This window comes from Coenobita brevimanus, chromosome 47, assembly GCF_032717465.1.
Source record: "Coenobita brevimanus isolate Jiangsu-jjx chromosome 47, ASM3271746v2, whole genome shotgun sequence".
NCBI classification, from domain to species: domain Eukaryota; kingdom Metazoa; phylum Arthropoda; class Malacostraca; order Decapoda; family Coenobitidae; genus Coenobita; species Coenobita brevimanus.
Window position 1 is genome coordinate 8,892,862 of NC_137000.1, and position 13,769 is coordinate 8,906,630.

Consider the following 13,769-nt stretch of genomic DNA (forward strand, 5'->3'; position numbering starts at 1 on the left):
ATTTAGCAAAACTTTACAGCTAAAGAGATTAAATTACTTACTCCACAGTCTCCTATTGAAGAACAAAAACATTACACTCATATACATGTACCACAGCCAAGATGAGGAGCACAAAGCATTTAGAATCAAAGAACAACAGAAACAGAAACATGACTGACATTCTTTTAATACTCTTTCTTCAAATACTGTATATACAGGAAAAGATGCCATTGTTGTATGTCAGAAACCCACACATCACCATCCATTGAGATCCCCAAAGCAATAGCACACTCTGTCTATCTACTGCCAGACACCTTAATCCTGTAAGGGATGGCCACAAACATATTGCCTCCATGTTGACTGGTCCCCAGCCATTTCACTGCCCTGCTCCCAGCTCACACCCCCCTCTCTTATATACCTTTCCACTCCATCCCTCCATCTCATCTTTGGTCTCCCCCTCTCTCTCCCCCGTTCCACCTCACTCATATACGCTCTCCTAGTTAGTCTCTCACTCTCCATTCGCTCCACAAGGCCAAACCACACTTTCTATCACATTAACATTCACACCACAACGCTCCTTCACTTTCTCATTTGTCAGTCTCTCCATGTAACTCCACATGCTCCTCTCAAATAACTCATTTCCACAGCTCTCACTCTTGACATGTGTCTTTCCAACAAGGTCCAAGCTTCACATCCATATGTTAGGACTGGTATCACAATACTGTCATGCAATGACTTTCACTTCCTTGCTCACTTCCCTGTTTCTTACCACTGCTTTCAAAGAACCAGCAGCTTTTCTTCTTTGTTGTACCATTTCAAGCACTTCAGCCTCCAAACTTCCATCCTTGCTAACCACATTACCCAAGTACAGTACTTAAATACATTTACATTTTCCATTTCAACATCCAACACCACTGTACATCAGTGACTTCATTTCTCTCGAAGACCATAACTTTACTCTTCCCTACATTCACCTTTAAATTCCATTTCTTACACACTCTTCCAAACTCAATCACGAAGCCATGCAGTTCCCCTTCGTCTTCATTTAATAAAGCAGAATCATCTACAAACAACAGTACAAGTAGTTTCCAAACGTTGCCCTCTCTCATTAAAGCTGCTCCAACATCCACTGCCCTACCTTGTATCTCTTTTATTACCCCATCCATATACAGATTGAACAACCATAGGGACATGACACATCCTTGTTTCAATCCAACATTCAAATAGAAAAATTCACTCAATTGACTATTAACACACACTGCAGCCTTAGCCCCCTCATACATACTCTTCATGGCATTCAACAACTTCCCATTTGCTCTATATATTCTTAATATAATCCACATTCCTTGTCTATCCATCCTGTCATATGTTTTCTCCAAATCCATGAAGGCTACATACAACTTCTTTCCCTTCTCTAGAAACTTTTCCACTGAAGACTTATGAATGCAAATCTGATGTACACAACCTCTTCCCTTCCTACAACTTCCCGGTTCTTCACCAATTAATTCCTTTGTTATTTCCCTAACTATGTCAATAATTATTCTACCATATACTTTTCCTATTATACTAAGAAGACAAATACCCCTATGATTGCCACACACTTCTTTTTCCCCTTTTCCTTTACAAAGGGGGAATAATTATACCTGACTTCCAATCCTCCAGGACTCTACCTTCTTCCCAGCCCAGTCAGCACATCTTCCATATCCATTCTACTACTATCTCCCCCCCATGCTTTAGCATTTCACCACACACTCCATCAGTTCCTGGGGCTTTCCCCATTTTGACTTTCTTCACTGCTTCCACTACTTCCATCCTACTGATTTCTTCCTATCTTCTCAATTCCTTCCTTCTCCCAGCCACTCCCCAGTGACTTATCCACGCATCACTTTCATTCTCTGTTCAACAGTTTTTGAAAGTGTTCTCTCCATCTGCTCACTTTCTGCCCCTTTTCCACTAGCAATCTACCATTTTTGTCTTTCACTCCCCGACTAACTTCTTTATCTCCCTGTCTTACTCTCTTACCTCTTTCCAGAACAATTTCTTACATTCCCTCCACTTTACACTCAAATTCCTTCCAAATTCCTCATCCACTCTCTTCTTACTCTCGTATTAATCTTTTCACTTCCCCCTTCCTCTCCACATACAACTCTCTTTTTCATCTCTCAACTTCCTCCACACCTTTGCTTCCCATACACTCACTATAAGCTTTCTTCTTTTGTGCCACAGCTTGTCTCACGTCTCCATTCCACCATCCTGTTCCTTGCACCCTCTTTCATCTCCTCTTCACCCCACACACTACCTCACTAGCTGCACAGATTTCTTCTGTGAATGTCTTGCACACACCTTCCACCTCCCCCATCTGCTCCAAATCATCCTTGTATGGACTTCTTCCTGTGCTTCCCTCCTTCTATTTCTCCACAGCATTTGAACCTTGACTTTCATTGCCACCACATGGTGGTCAGAAAGTCCACTCCCCCAACCTCTGTATGCTCCTGCATCCATTACACACCTTATTCTGTCATCCACACACACATATACAATCATTGCCTTCTGTTCATTCAGTTCACCACCCACCCTTCTCATCACTTGCCACATATACAGTACCTGTGGATCAATCAGTGTCTAAAAAGAGTATTGGCTATCACCAACCCCCTCCCCATACAAATGTCCACTAAAGCACTGCCATTCTCATTCATTTCTGCAGGCACACTCCACTCACCAACTGCTCCATCCACCTTCACATTCCCTACTTTTCCATTCATATCTTCATCAAAAACACTCTCTCATTCCTTTCAAACTTTTCTATCGATGCTTCCACATTTGCCCAGAACTCTTCTTCACTCTACTTGCACTATCTTGCATTGGTGCATACACGCACACAATCACCCACATTTGTAGTCCAACTTTCAATCTTACCCACACAAGCCTTGAGCCAACTGATCCATACTCTCTTATATCTCCTTCCATCTCTTGCACGCAACAATACATACTCCTTCTTTTGCCCTCTCATTCTCACCTACTCCCACCCATATACCTTATCCATACTCCCACTCTCTCACTTCTCCATTTAGTTTCAGTTACTCCATATATGCCCACTTCTCCATTTAGTCTGTTATTCCACATATGCCCACTTCTCCATTTAGTCTCAGTTATTCCACATATGCCCATTTTTGCACCCACAAGCACCTGGACAATTTCTCTCTTTCACCTCATCATTCGCACCCCTTACATTCTATGTCGCAATCCGTACCATGTCCTTTGTTCGGTCCTTAGTCATCAGCTGTTGGTCAGTCCTGGTCGAAGGCTTCATGTTTGTATTTTTAATTACAATACTTGTTTTCCAGGGAGGGGCACTAAGCCTCCGCCAACCCACTTGCTGTCACGTAGGGAACACAGGTTGAGTGGTTAAAAGGTTACCACCCAGCGCTGTAAGTGATTTCCTGGTTTACTGGAAATCATTTGGCTTGCCATTCAATGTGGAGCTACCCTAAAACAGAGTAATGCCACACTAAGCGGGTAGATGATGGGCACCCCCACCTACCAATAGCACACACAACAAACAATTCCACATATGAAAATACAAGGACAATAAACAATCACAAATCCATCATCCTAACCCAATGTCCAACTTCACATGGGGTGGGAAAACTCATAACAAGGCACATTAGCCTCTTTGGGAACTGGAATTGGAAGAGAATGGAAACCTAAGGTATTAGCTCCTTCCATCTTGTGTCATATAAGGTGTGTAGCTGCTTACAATAAAAGTCCCACGCTAATACAGGATGCAGGAATTTCCAAACTGCAACTCACTCCCCTTTTTACTCAACTCCAGGGACTTTTTTTTTTTTTTTCTTTCTTTTTTTTTTTAAACTGTATTCTCAACATCAGATGACATAGCATAGGACATGCTCTTCTAACTGACGGGGTTTTGTGTGTGTGTGTGTGTGTGTGTGTGTGTGTGTAATTCACCGGGTCGGTCAGGATCACTTGATGGTCGTGATTGTCAGCTTTTTACCCTCCCAGAAAGGAGCTGAAAGCTCATATAGTCTGATCTAAGGGCAAGGCTGTGACCTTCACACACGCACACACCCGTCCCCTTGCTTGAAGGGGACAGTAACCACCCACTTCGTCAGTGAAACTTTTTGCAACCTGAGCGAGGCGCAAACTCCCGTCCACCAGTTGGCAAGCAGGAACGTTACCACTGCACCAGCGAGCGGTGTGTCTCAAATGAGGTCTTGTCTGCTACTGTGTGTGTGTGTGTGTGTGTAGGTTTTTGTATAATATAGTTGTAGGAATGCATAGTGTAGCTGTTAGAAAGTCCATTGTGGCTATATCAGAATATCTGCAAGTGCAACAAAACCTGACTTGCTCTGAGCTATTCTGAGTTGCTGCTCCTCTCTCAACAGTAGCAGACAAGACCTTATTTGAGACACATCTGTATCATTCAGCTCAGTAAATTATGAAACCCACACACAGTACTGAGTTTGTTTCAGCACCTGAATCTGCTCCATCTATCTACTCCTGTTACAGGGTTAGATACAGCATCAATAAATTCCTTCAGTATGAGAAAGGCCTTTCCCAGGTTGAATAAAATCAACTGGTAGCAGCAAGGTTAAACAATAAGAGGACATCTCCCAGATTTAATGGGATGCCTTTATGTGATGGCACTAATACAACTGGGTAACTCAACTGCCTGGTTATACAAACATCCCTTGTTTACTTCCCAATCCCTAAATTGAGGATGGTGGACAGCAAAAGGGCAACTTCAGCCTGCAATCCACCGGGTTCTCAGTCCAGCTGAACCTGGGGCCACAACAACAACAATGACACACTGGGAATATGTGAGAGGCAGTATTGATTCTTCCCCATCCCCAGCAACAATCAACCAACTACATAAAATATCTAATTATTAAAAATGCCCCAGAAGCACAAAAAACTGTCAAAGTCCAAATAAGAACAGTATATGCTACTTCAAGACAATTTATTTTCTTCACCTTCTTTCTTGTCGTCGTCAAGGAAAGGAATTCGTCCATCAATTATCGCGTCACTTACATAGCTGTTCCTTGTGCTAGACCGTTTTCTAATAGGCCTTGGTCTCAAGAGGTTTGCTTCAATCAGGGACCTGTCATCTAACAGTGAAAATAAATTCAAGCATATTTTAATGAATCTTAGAACACTGAGGCTTTTACCAATGAATCAAAATGAAGGCAAGTTATGTACACATACAGAATAGATATAACTGTCATTTTAATGGAAATACAGTACTTCATCATTATAATCATCATCAATTTAAGTCATTCCATCATCTCAACATATGAGGGCTGTACAGTACTTCAGTGGATAATGAAAAGGTGACAGATTTATCTCTCTCATGAGCAATATGACCTCCATTACTGTCATTACTTTCACCAATTACCTGAAAATTTAGCATAGTATGGAAAGACAATCAATGCTATACAACTTAAAGGACTTACATCTCCCTCAACCAGTTAACAAATTATGCATCCATATTATTTCTTAAAAAAAAATAAAAAAAAAAATCAAATAAACAGTACAGATGAAGCAAAATAGGACTAAAATCCTTTCTAAGCAATTCACTAGATATATACAGTAGTAACTATAACTACAACAATAAATTCATGACAAGAACTTCCTTGATGTCCTTTCTTCGTCATTTTAGGCAACTCTTCTCTGCCACGTTTCTTCTCCTCAACCCTAATATTAACTTACCTCATTTCTTAATATTAATATTTCTGTTGTGATCTCATTCCCCCCCTCCTCACCCACACCTTTTTCCATTCTAATTTTTCCTTATTTCATATTTGGCTGTCTCAAGCAATTTCATTCTTTCCCTCCTCCGACACCAACCAGTATACAGTACCTCCACTGTATGTTGTTTCCCTGATGGTTAGGTTTTCCCTTGTTATTTCAACCTTGATACCACATATTCTCTTGTTATATCATTCTCCCTGTCATAACTACCTTTACCCTGTCTTCTCCCTCAATATTCATTAAGTCTTCTCTTGCCATTTCATTTTCCCTGTTTCTCACCTATACAGTATCTTTTCATTAACCCCTCCCGTCCGGGTGACATGTATACATGTCTTCCTGGGGCCGTCCAGGGGTCATGTATACATGATCTAGTGTTTTGTAGTATTATTGTTATTGTATTATTACTATTACGATTACAGCATTTTATTATACTATTATATTATAGTTTTAGCTGAGAAATTATGGTTTAAGTAAAGGTGATTTTTAAGAAAAACACCTTCTGGTGGTTTGGGTGGTGAATACAACTCCCGGACATGATGGGTTAAACTGTATTCTCTTTCTTTCATACTGCGACTTCTGTGATTTCACTCTCCCTGTTCCCCACACCGCATAATTCTGTCCTGTTTTTACTTCTTTCATATACAGTCTTTTTTTAGTAAATTCATACTTCCCTTGTCCACATATCTTTATCTAATTTTCTCCCTCTTTCATAATGTCTTCACTGCCAATTTCCTCCTTTTATACAATGTCTTCTTTACCTATTTTTCCCTTTCATAATACTAAGTAGCTTCTTCACCAACAGCCATCTTTTATTCCATCCACCCCACCAATATCTTTCTTTTATTCCACCTTCTCCACCAATATAACTCTTATTTCATCTTCTCCACCAATATCCCTCCTTTATTCTATCTTCTCCAACAATATCCCACTTTTATTTTATCTTCCCCACCAATATCCCTACTTTTCTCCATTTTCTCTAGCAGTCTCCCTCTTCCCCTTTCACATATACTGTCCCCTGCTCTTCCTTTCCTTCTTTTATTCCATCTTCCCCACTAGTATCCCTCTTATTCTATCTTCCCCACCAATATCCCTCTTTTAATCCCTCTTCTCCTTCCCCATATCCTGCCCCCTGCCTTTCCCTTCCCCCCTACTCACCCACAACTTGGTGTCGACCCTCCAACAGTGACACCTTGGAGGAATGGTGGGACCCGGCACCCAGTGAGTCCTGTGGAAGAGAGGGTTAAATATGAGAATAAGCCATTATTATTGTTTTCATTATTATTATTAATTATTACAGTATTATTATCATTAGTTTTTACTAGCAGTAGTAGTAGTAGTAGCTGCAACAGTGTCTTGACGTATCTCTGTAAATGAAATTCTAAAATATTGTGAAGTTGGTCTGACTTATGTTAAGCTATATCAGAACTATCGTAACAAGACTGCTGTGATCTTAAGATACCTGCCACTGGTTCTTAGAGTCTGAACACACACACACACACACAATCTCTCTCTCTCTCTCTCTCTCTCGTTTAACAGTAGACTCTAAGATGTAACTAATATCATACAGTTCCTCATTTATATTATTATTACTATTATTATTATTATTATTATTTGTATATAATGGAGTGAGGAGGAGATGCAAGGGTGTGCAAGGGACAGCATGGTGGAATGATGAGGTGAAACGAGCTGTGGAACAAAAGAAGAAGGCATATGGTGAATGGTTGGCGAGTAGAGGTAGGGGAGAAGATGAGAGAGAGAAGAGAGAGGTATATGTGAGCAGGAGAAGGGAGGTTAAGAGACTGGTGAAGGAGAGTAAGAAGAAAGTGGATGAAGAGTTTGGGAGGAATCTGAGTGTGAAATGGAGGGAGAGTAAGAAATTGTTTTGGAAGGAGGTAAAGAAAGTAAGGCACTGTGAAAGGGGAAATAATAGGGAAGTGAAAGATAGGAATAATAGATTGCTGGTGGAGAAGAGAGAGAAATTGAGGAGATGGAAGGAGCACTTTGAGGATTTGTTGAATGTAGAGAGTGAGAGCAGTGTGAGTATAAGTGGTTGGGGAATGGCTGGGAGAAGAAGAGATGAGAGGAGGGAGGAAGAGATCAGTAGGGCGGAAGTAGTGGAAGCGATGAAGAAGATTAAGTTGGGAAAGGCCCCAGGAAGTGATGGAGTGTGTGGTGAAATGCTGAGGTATGGGGGTGAGATTGTTGTGGAGTGGATATGGAAGTTGTGTAGATTGGCTTGGGAAGAGGGAAGGGTTCCAGAGGACTGGAAATCAGGTATAATTGTTCCTCTGTACAAAGGAAAAACGGAGAGAGAAGTATGTGGTAACCATAGGGGTATTTGCCTTCTTAGTGTGACTGGTAAAATATATGGTAGAATACTCATTGATAGAGTTAGGCATATGACAGAGGAGCTAGTTGGAGAAGAACAAGGGGGATTTAGGAAGGGAAAAGGGTGTGTAGATCAGATATCTGTTCTTAGATGTTTAGTAGAGAAGTATCTAGAGAAGGGAAGGAAAGTGTATGCTGCCTTCATGGACTTGGAGAAAGCTTATGACAGAATAGATAGGCAAGGTATGTGGAAGGTATTAAGAATATATGGAGTGGAGGGGAAATTGTTGAGTGCTGTGAAGAGTATGTACGAGGGAGCTAGGGCTACGGTGCGAGTGGATGGTGAGCTGAGTGAGTTCTTTGATCTCAATGTGGGACTGAAACAGGGGTGTGTGATGTCTCCATGGCTGTTTAATATATATATGGATGGGGTTGTAAAGGAGGTGCAAGGTAGGGCAGTGGATGTGGGGGTGGCCCTAATGAATGAGGGTGAGATTTGGAAGCTTCCGGTGTTGCTGTTTGCTGATGATAGAGTATTGTTGAGAGAAGATGAATGGGAGTTGCAAGGTTTGGTGAATGAATTTGGGACAGTGTGTAGGAGGAGGAAGCTGAAAGTTAATGTAAACAAAAGTAAAGTTATGGTGTTTGAGAGGAATGAAGTCGCAGAGTGTGCAGTGAGGTTGGATGGTGAGGATATGGAGAATGTGAGTGCATTCAAGTACTTGGGTAGTGTGATGAGTAAGGATGGAACTTTGGGGGATGAAGTACGTGAAAGGGTACAGCAGGGAAGGAAGGTTGTTGGTACACTGAAAGCAGTGATGAGAAATAGGGAGGTGAGTATGGAAGTTAAGAAGTCACTGCATGATGGTATTGTGATCCCTACCCTGACGTATGGAAGCGAGGCGTGGACCTTGCAAGATGGGAACAAGTCAAGAGTGAGAGCAGTGGAAATGAGTTACTTGAGAGGAGCATGTGGAGTGACGTGGAGGGACTCCACGTGGAGGGACAGGTTGACGAATGAAGAAGTGAAGGAACGTTGTGGGGTAGATGTGGATGTGGTTGAGAAGATTAGGAGAAATACACTGAGGTGGTTTGGACATGTGGAGAGAATGGAGAATGAAAGACTGACTAAGAGGGTGTATGTAGGTGAGGTGGAGGGAGGGAGAGGGAGGGGTAGACCGAGGATGAGGTGGAGGGATGGAATTGAGAGATATATGAGGGAGGGGGGGGTGAGCTGGGGAGAGGGTAGTCAAATGGTGGGTGACAGAGGGACTTGGAGGCGTTTTGTCTGCGGCCACCCTTTGCGGGATTAGGGCGTCGGGCTATAGATAGATAGATAGTATATAATGGGGAAAAGATGGGGGGGGATGGCTTTTACTTGGGTGATATGCAGTGTCATTCTGAGAGGCATACACTTATTACTTGACATAATTATTGTTTTTATGCAGTGACCAGATAGTAGAAATGTTGGTGAGGAGTAACAGGCATCTTTTAGTTAAATTATAAAGCTCTTTGTGGTCTGAGAGAGAGAGAGAGAGAGAGAGAGAGAGAGAGAGAGAGAGAGAGAGAGAGAGAGAGAGAGAGAGAGAGAGAGATGGGGAGGGAGTACACAACCCGGAATTACTATCCTCTGCATTACACTATTTAAACTTAGACATCATTATCACTAAGTAATGACGATTCGTTTCATTAAAGAGAAGCTCAAAGTATCTTGATCACGTAGTAGAATACACAACTCGACATTTAAACTCCCTTCTATTCCAATACTCAAACTAAAACATCCCACTCATGTCTGTCCTCCTCTCTTCCTATTTCTCCTATCCTTTATGTCACCATTTATTACTTTTCTTTCTACTTAAGGTGGCTCTACACTGTGACAATCCAATTGGTCTCCTGTAACTCGGGAAACCACTTACTGCGCTGGGTGGTAACCATATATACAAAATCTGAGGTGACGTGGTGCCTACTACGGCGCCCCTGCTAACTGGGTGGAGACGCAAATGCAGCATCCAACCAAGAACCAAACCTCCACATTAACCCCTGCACCTCGCTATGGCGGGGCGCCGTCAGTCACATGGGAACATTAGCTTACTGCACAGGATGACCCTGCATTTGCAGTTGATTGCCTACGGCTAATAGGTCTACTCGATCAGACAAACTGGGGAGGCACAACAGCAACAACAACATCAACGACAACTCACACTACCTAAGCCGACCTTATTTGTCACTATATAATCTACAACATTTTGATATCACACGACGAAAGAGTGGTCTGGTGAGGGGAAAAAAAAAAAAAAATCTCATTAATCACTGACGATTATATTCGAGATTGAGGGCCTGAAGGCATCATGATCACGTGACAGCAGAGCACACACCCGATGCCACCGAGAAAAGAACCCGGGAGAAGTGACCGCTACGCTACGATATTCAAACCCTGCCGCCTATTACCCTCAACCATGAACCCATCTTATTAGGCAAAAGCAGAAAGTTTAAACGTCTCTAAACCTTTCGGTGTGGTTATCGACTTCGTATGTTTATCTATTTATTTATTTATTTTAACGGTTACCTCCTAACGAATATATTCATCACAAACCCAACGCATCGTATCAAGTGACAGTACACAACCCGGAAGAAGGTTCCGCTAAGTTCCCGGTTACGCGGCAGTACTGGGAAAGGTGGCGGTGGTGTGGTGGTTAGCGTAATGGCTAGGGATGCGCCGCCGCTGATATGCAAATTAACTCAAAGCGCCGTATAACTGACCACAACAGTTATCCACATAAGCCACCTGGTTCATCGTTGGCAGAGCAGATTCACAGCCTCCACAATTTCAACCTCACACACACACACACACAACTTCATAAACAACCCTATCCACAAACCATCCTCACACTGACACCTTAAACCGCACATCCTCATACTCAAACCACCATCCCTATCCTCACACTCAACCCAACTCTCACACCCACACCCTTATCCCACCATTCACACCTTGACAACCACTAATCCATCGACATACCCCAAACCCTCCTCGTACACCCATACCACAATCAACTTCAACACTTACAACCACAAATACATACCCCCACACCCTCCTCGACAACCCACTCCAGCACAACCCCACACCCATTCCAACACAACCCCACACTCTCCCCCACAACCCATTTTCACAGCAACAATCCAAATCCATTGCCACCCCCACACTAAGACCTACACTCTTCCATCCACACAACCACTCCCAAACCCATTCCCACACCCACACCATACCCCCCACCCCTCCCCACACCATACCCCCAACCCCTCCCCACACCCACACCATCCACCAGGCTATAAGCAACAAGGGCGTCTGATGCAGCATTAACAACGTCATTTTCCACTAGGTATGCATTCTCACGTCCCAACTCTTTGCTGCCTTCATGCTCACCTGTCTATCAATTTATCTACCTCTACACCTATCGTATCTACCTATCCAGCGGTATTATTGTTCTATATCTACCTACATGACTATCTATCCATCAGTGTCTACGTCATCAGTATCTACTCAGTGGTATCTATCACTCTAGACATCTACCCATATATCTACCTAACCGCATCACTTTATATTGATGGGATTTGTCTATCTATCTGTCTGTCACTATTCCATTCATACCTTTACTAATCTATCAATGTATCTATCTACAGCATCATCCAGCAATCATCACAAGGCCAAGTCACTACCCAATATTTTTACTAATTTCGTTTATCCACCTCAATCGAAAATTCAGAGGAAGAAAACAATGCACTTCTCCCTCTGTTCAAAGTTTCCTTTTTCCCGAACTTTTCCCTTTATTTAAGAGGCGGAGATAAAATAAGAAGGATGATTATGGTGGTGATGATGATAATGAATGATGGTGGTGGTGGTGGTGGTGGTGGTGATGATGATGACAATGGTGGGTTGTAGTGCTGCTGACCCGGAGAAAGATTACGATGATCACTGTGCTAATAACGGTAATTATGAAGATAACAACGATAATGATAACGACTACGGTGATGGTAATGAAGACATGATTAATTTTTCCCTTTCTCCATTTCTAGGCACTAATAAACTCTTTAAAAATTTTGATTTTCTATTCAGTACAATCTTTTATTATAACTCATCGTGGAAACACACACACACACACACACACACACACACACACACACACACACACTACTTTCCAAACCAACTCGGGCTGATGACTGGACAAACAGACAATAAACAATACCGACAACTGTTACTTAAATCAACATTCTCCACTGCATTACCAACCACAACTACCACCCTTACTAAAAACCACAATTATCACCACTACAAACAAACATTACTACTAACAACCACCACCACGGTCGACTACTACTACTACTACTACTACTTCTACCACCACCACCACCACCACCAACAACAACAACAACAACATGCCTCGCTCATTGTCCAGTCAAACATTCCAGTGCAGGACAAAGCCAACAATACCTCCTATCACAATCACCAACATTCACCACAACTACCACCATTTCCTTCCACCTCAACTACAAACATTCACCACCACCTTCTACCACAACTACCACCACCACCACCTTCTACCACAACTACCACCACCATATACACATACCATGGCCTGGAAATTAACCGGCCACCACAACTACCACTACTGCCCTACTACCACCACTTCCATACTACCACAACCATCACCACTTCCATACTACCACAACTACCACCACATCCCTACCATCACATCTACCACCACTGCAACCACCACACTTACCACCACACCTGCCACCACAGCTCCCCTACTACCACCATCTGGCTACACTGCAATATAGGGGAAGTGAATGTTTGTTGATGCCCGGAAGCGGAAGGTGCACAATAGGACAACTGGGGGGGGGGGGGAGAATAGAAGTTGGGGGAGGAATGGAATGAGTAGGGGGAGGGTAGGGGAGGTGGAGGACAGGGGGGAACAGAAGAGAAGGGATGGGGAAAGAACAGGGAAAAGAAAGAAAACGAAGGGGCAAGGGGTAAAGGAGAGGGAGGGAAAGAGGAGGAGGAGGAAAGGTGAGAGGGAAACGTTAGGGAACAGAAAAATGATAGGAAGGGGGAGAAAGGAAGGAGGGATGACGAAGGGAAATGAGTAGTGTCCATTAAGCTAGTTTCTGGAGGGTAAGGAAAGGGGCGGAAGAAGATGAGATGAGGGAAAAAAAGGAAGTGTTAAATAATAGGAAGAGGAAGGGGAGAGGATGGAGGGACGGGAAATGAAGTGGAAGTGTCCATCAAGTTAGCCTCTGGAGGGAAGGAAAGGGGAGATGGAGAGAAAAAATGGAGGAAATGTTGGCTGGGTATGAAGGGTGAGGGGGAGAGGAAATGGGAGGGGAGGGGAGGGGAGGGGAAGGAGGGAAGGGAAGTGAAGTGGGAGTGTCCATCAACCTCGTTTCATGTGCATTGTTTACACATAGCAGGTGGCACTTTTATCCATGACACACTATACCACTCCACCTCACAACAACAACAACAACTACTATTACTACTACTACAGCAGCAGCAACGTTAACCCTGCAAGGCACGCCACTGGATATTATTTTTTTCCTCCTACCACGTAACTCTTATATTTACCTTTGGGGAAAATTGGACGAGGAATTTCATGGCGATTTTTCCCTACCCTACTCACAGCAAAAAATTAGCA

General features: G+C 42.9%; 1 protein-coding gene across 1 annotated transcript in view; it reads right to left on the reverse strand.

Moving 5' to 3' along the window:
• The window catches only part of LOC145399013 (uncharacterized), a 79,125-nt gene that overhangs the window by 9,994 nt on the left and 55,362 nt on the right, over positions 1-13,769 (reverse strand). The window contains exons 7-8 of the mRNA XM_080271742.1: positions 6,907-6,976; positions 4,974-5,108 (exon numbers count right to left, since the gene is read on the reverse strand). Of these exons, the coding sequence (XP_080127868.1) occupies positions 4,974-5,108; positions 6,907-6,976 (205 nt within the window). The remainder of the gene's footprint in view (positions 1-4,973; positions 5,109-6,906; positions 6,977-13,769) is intronic.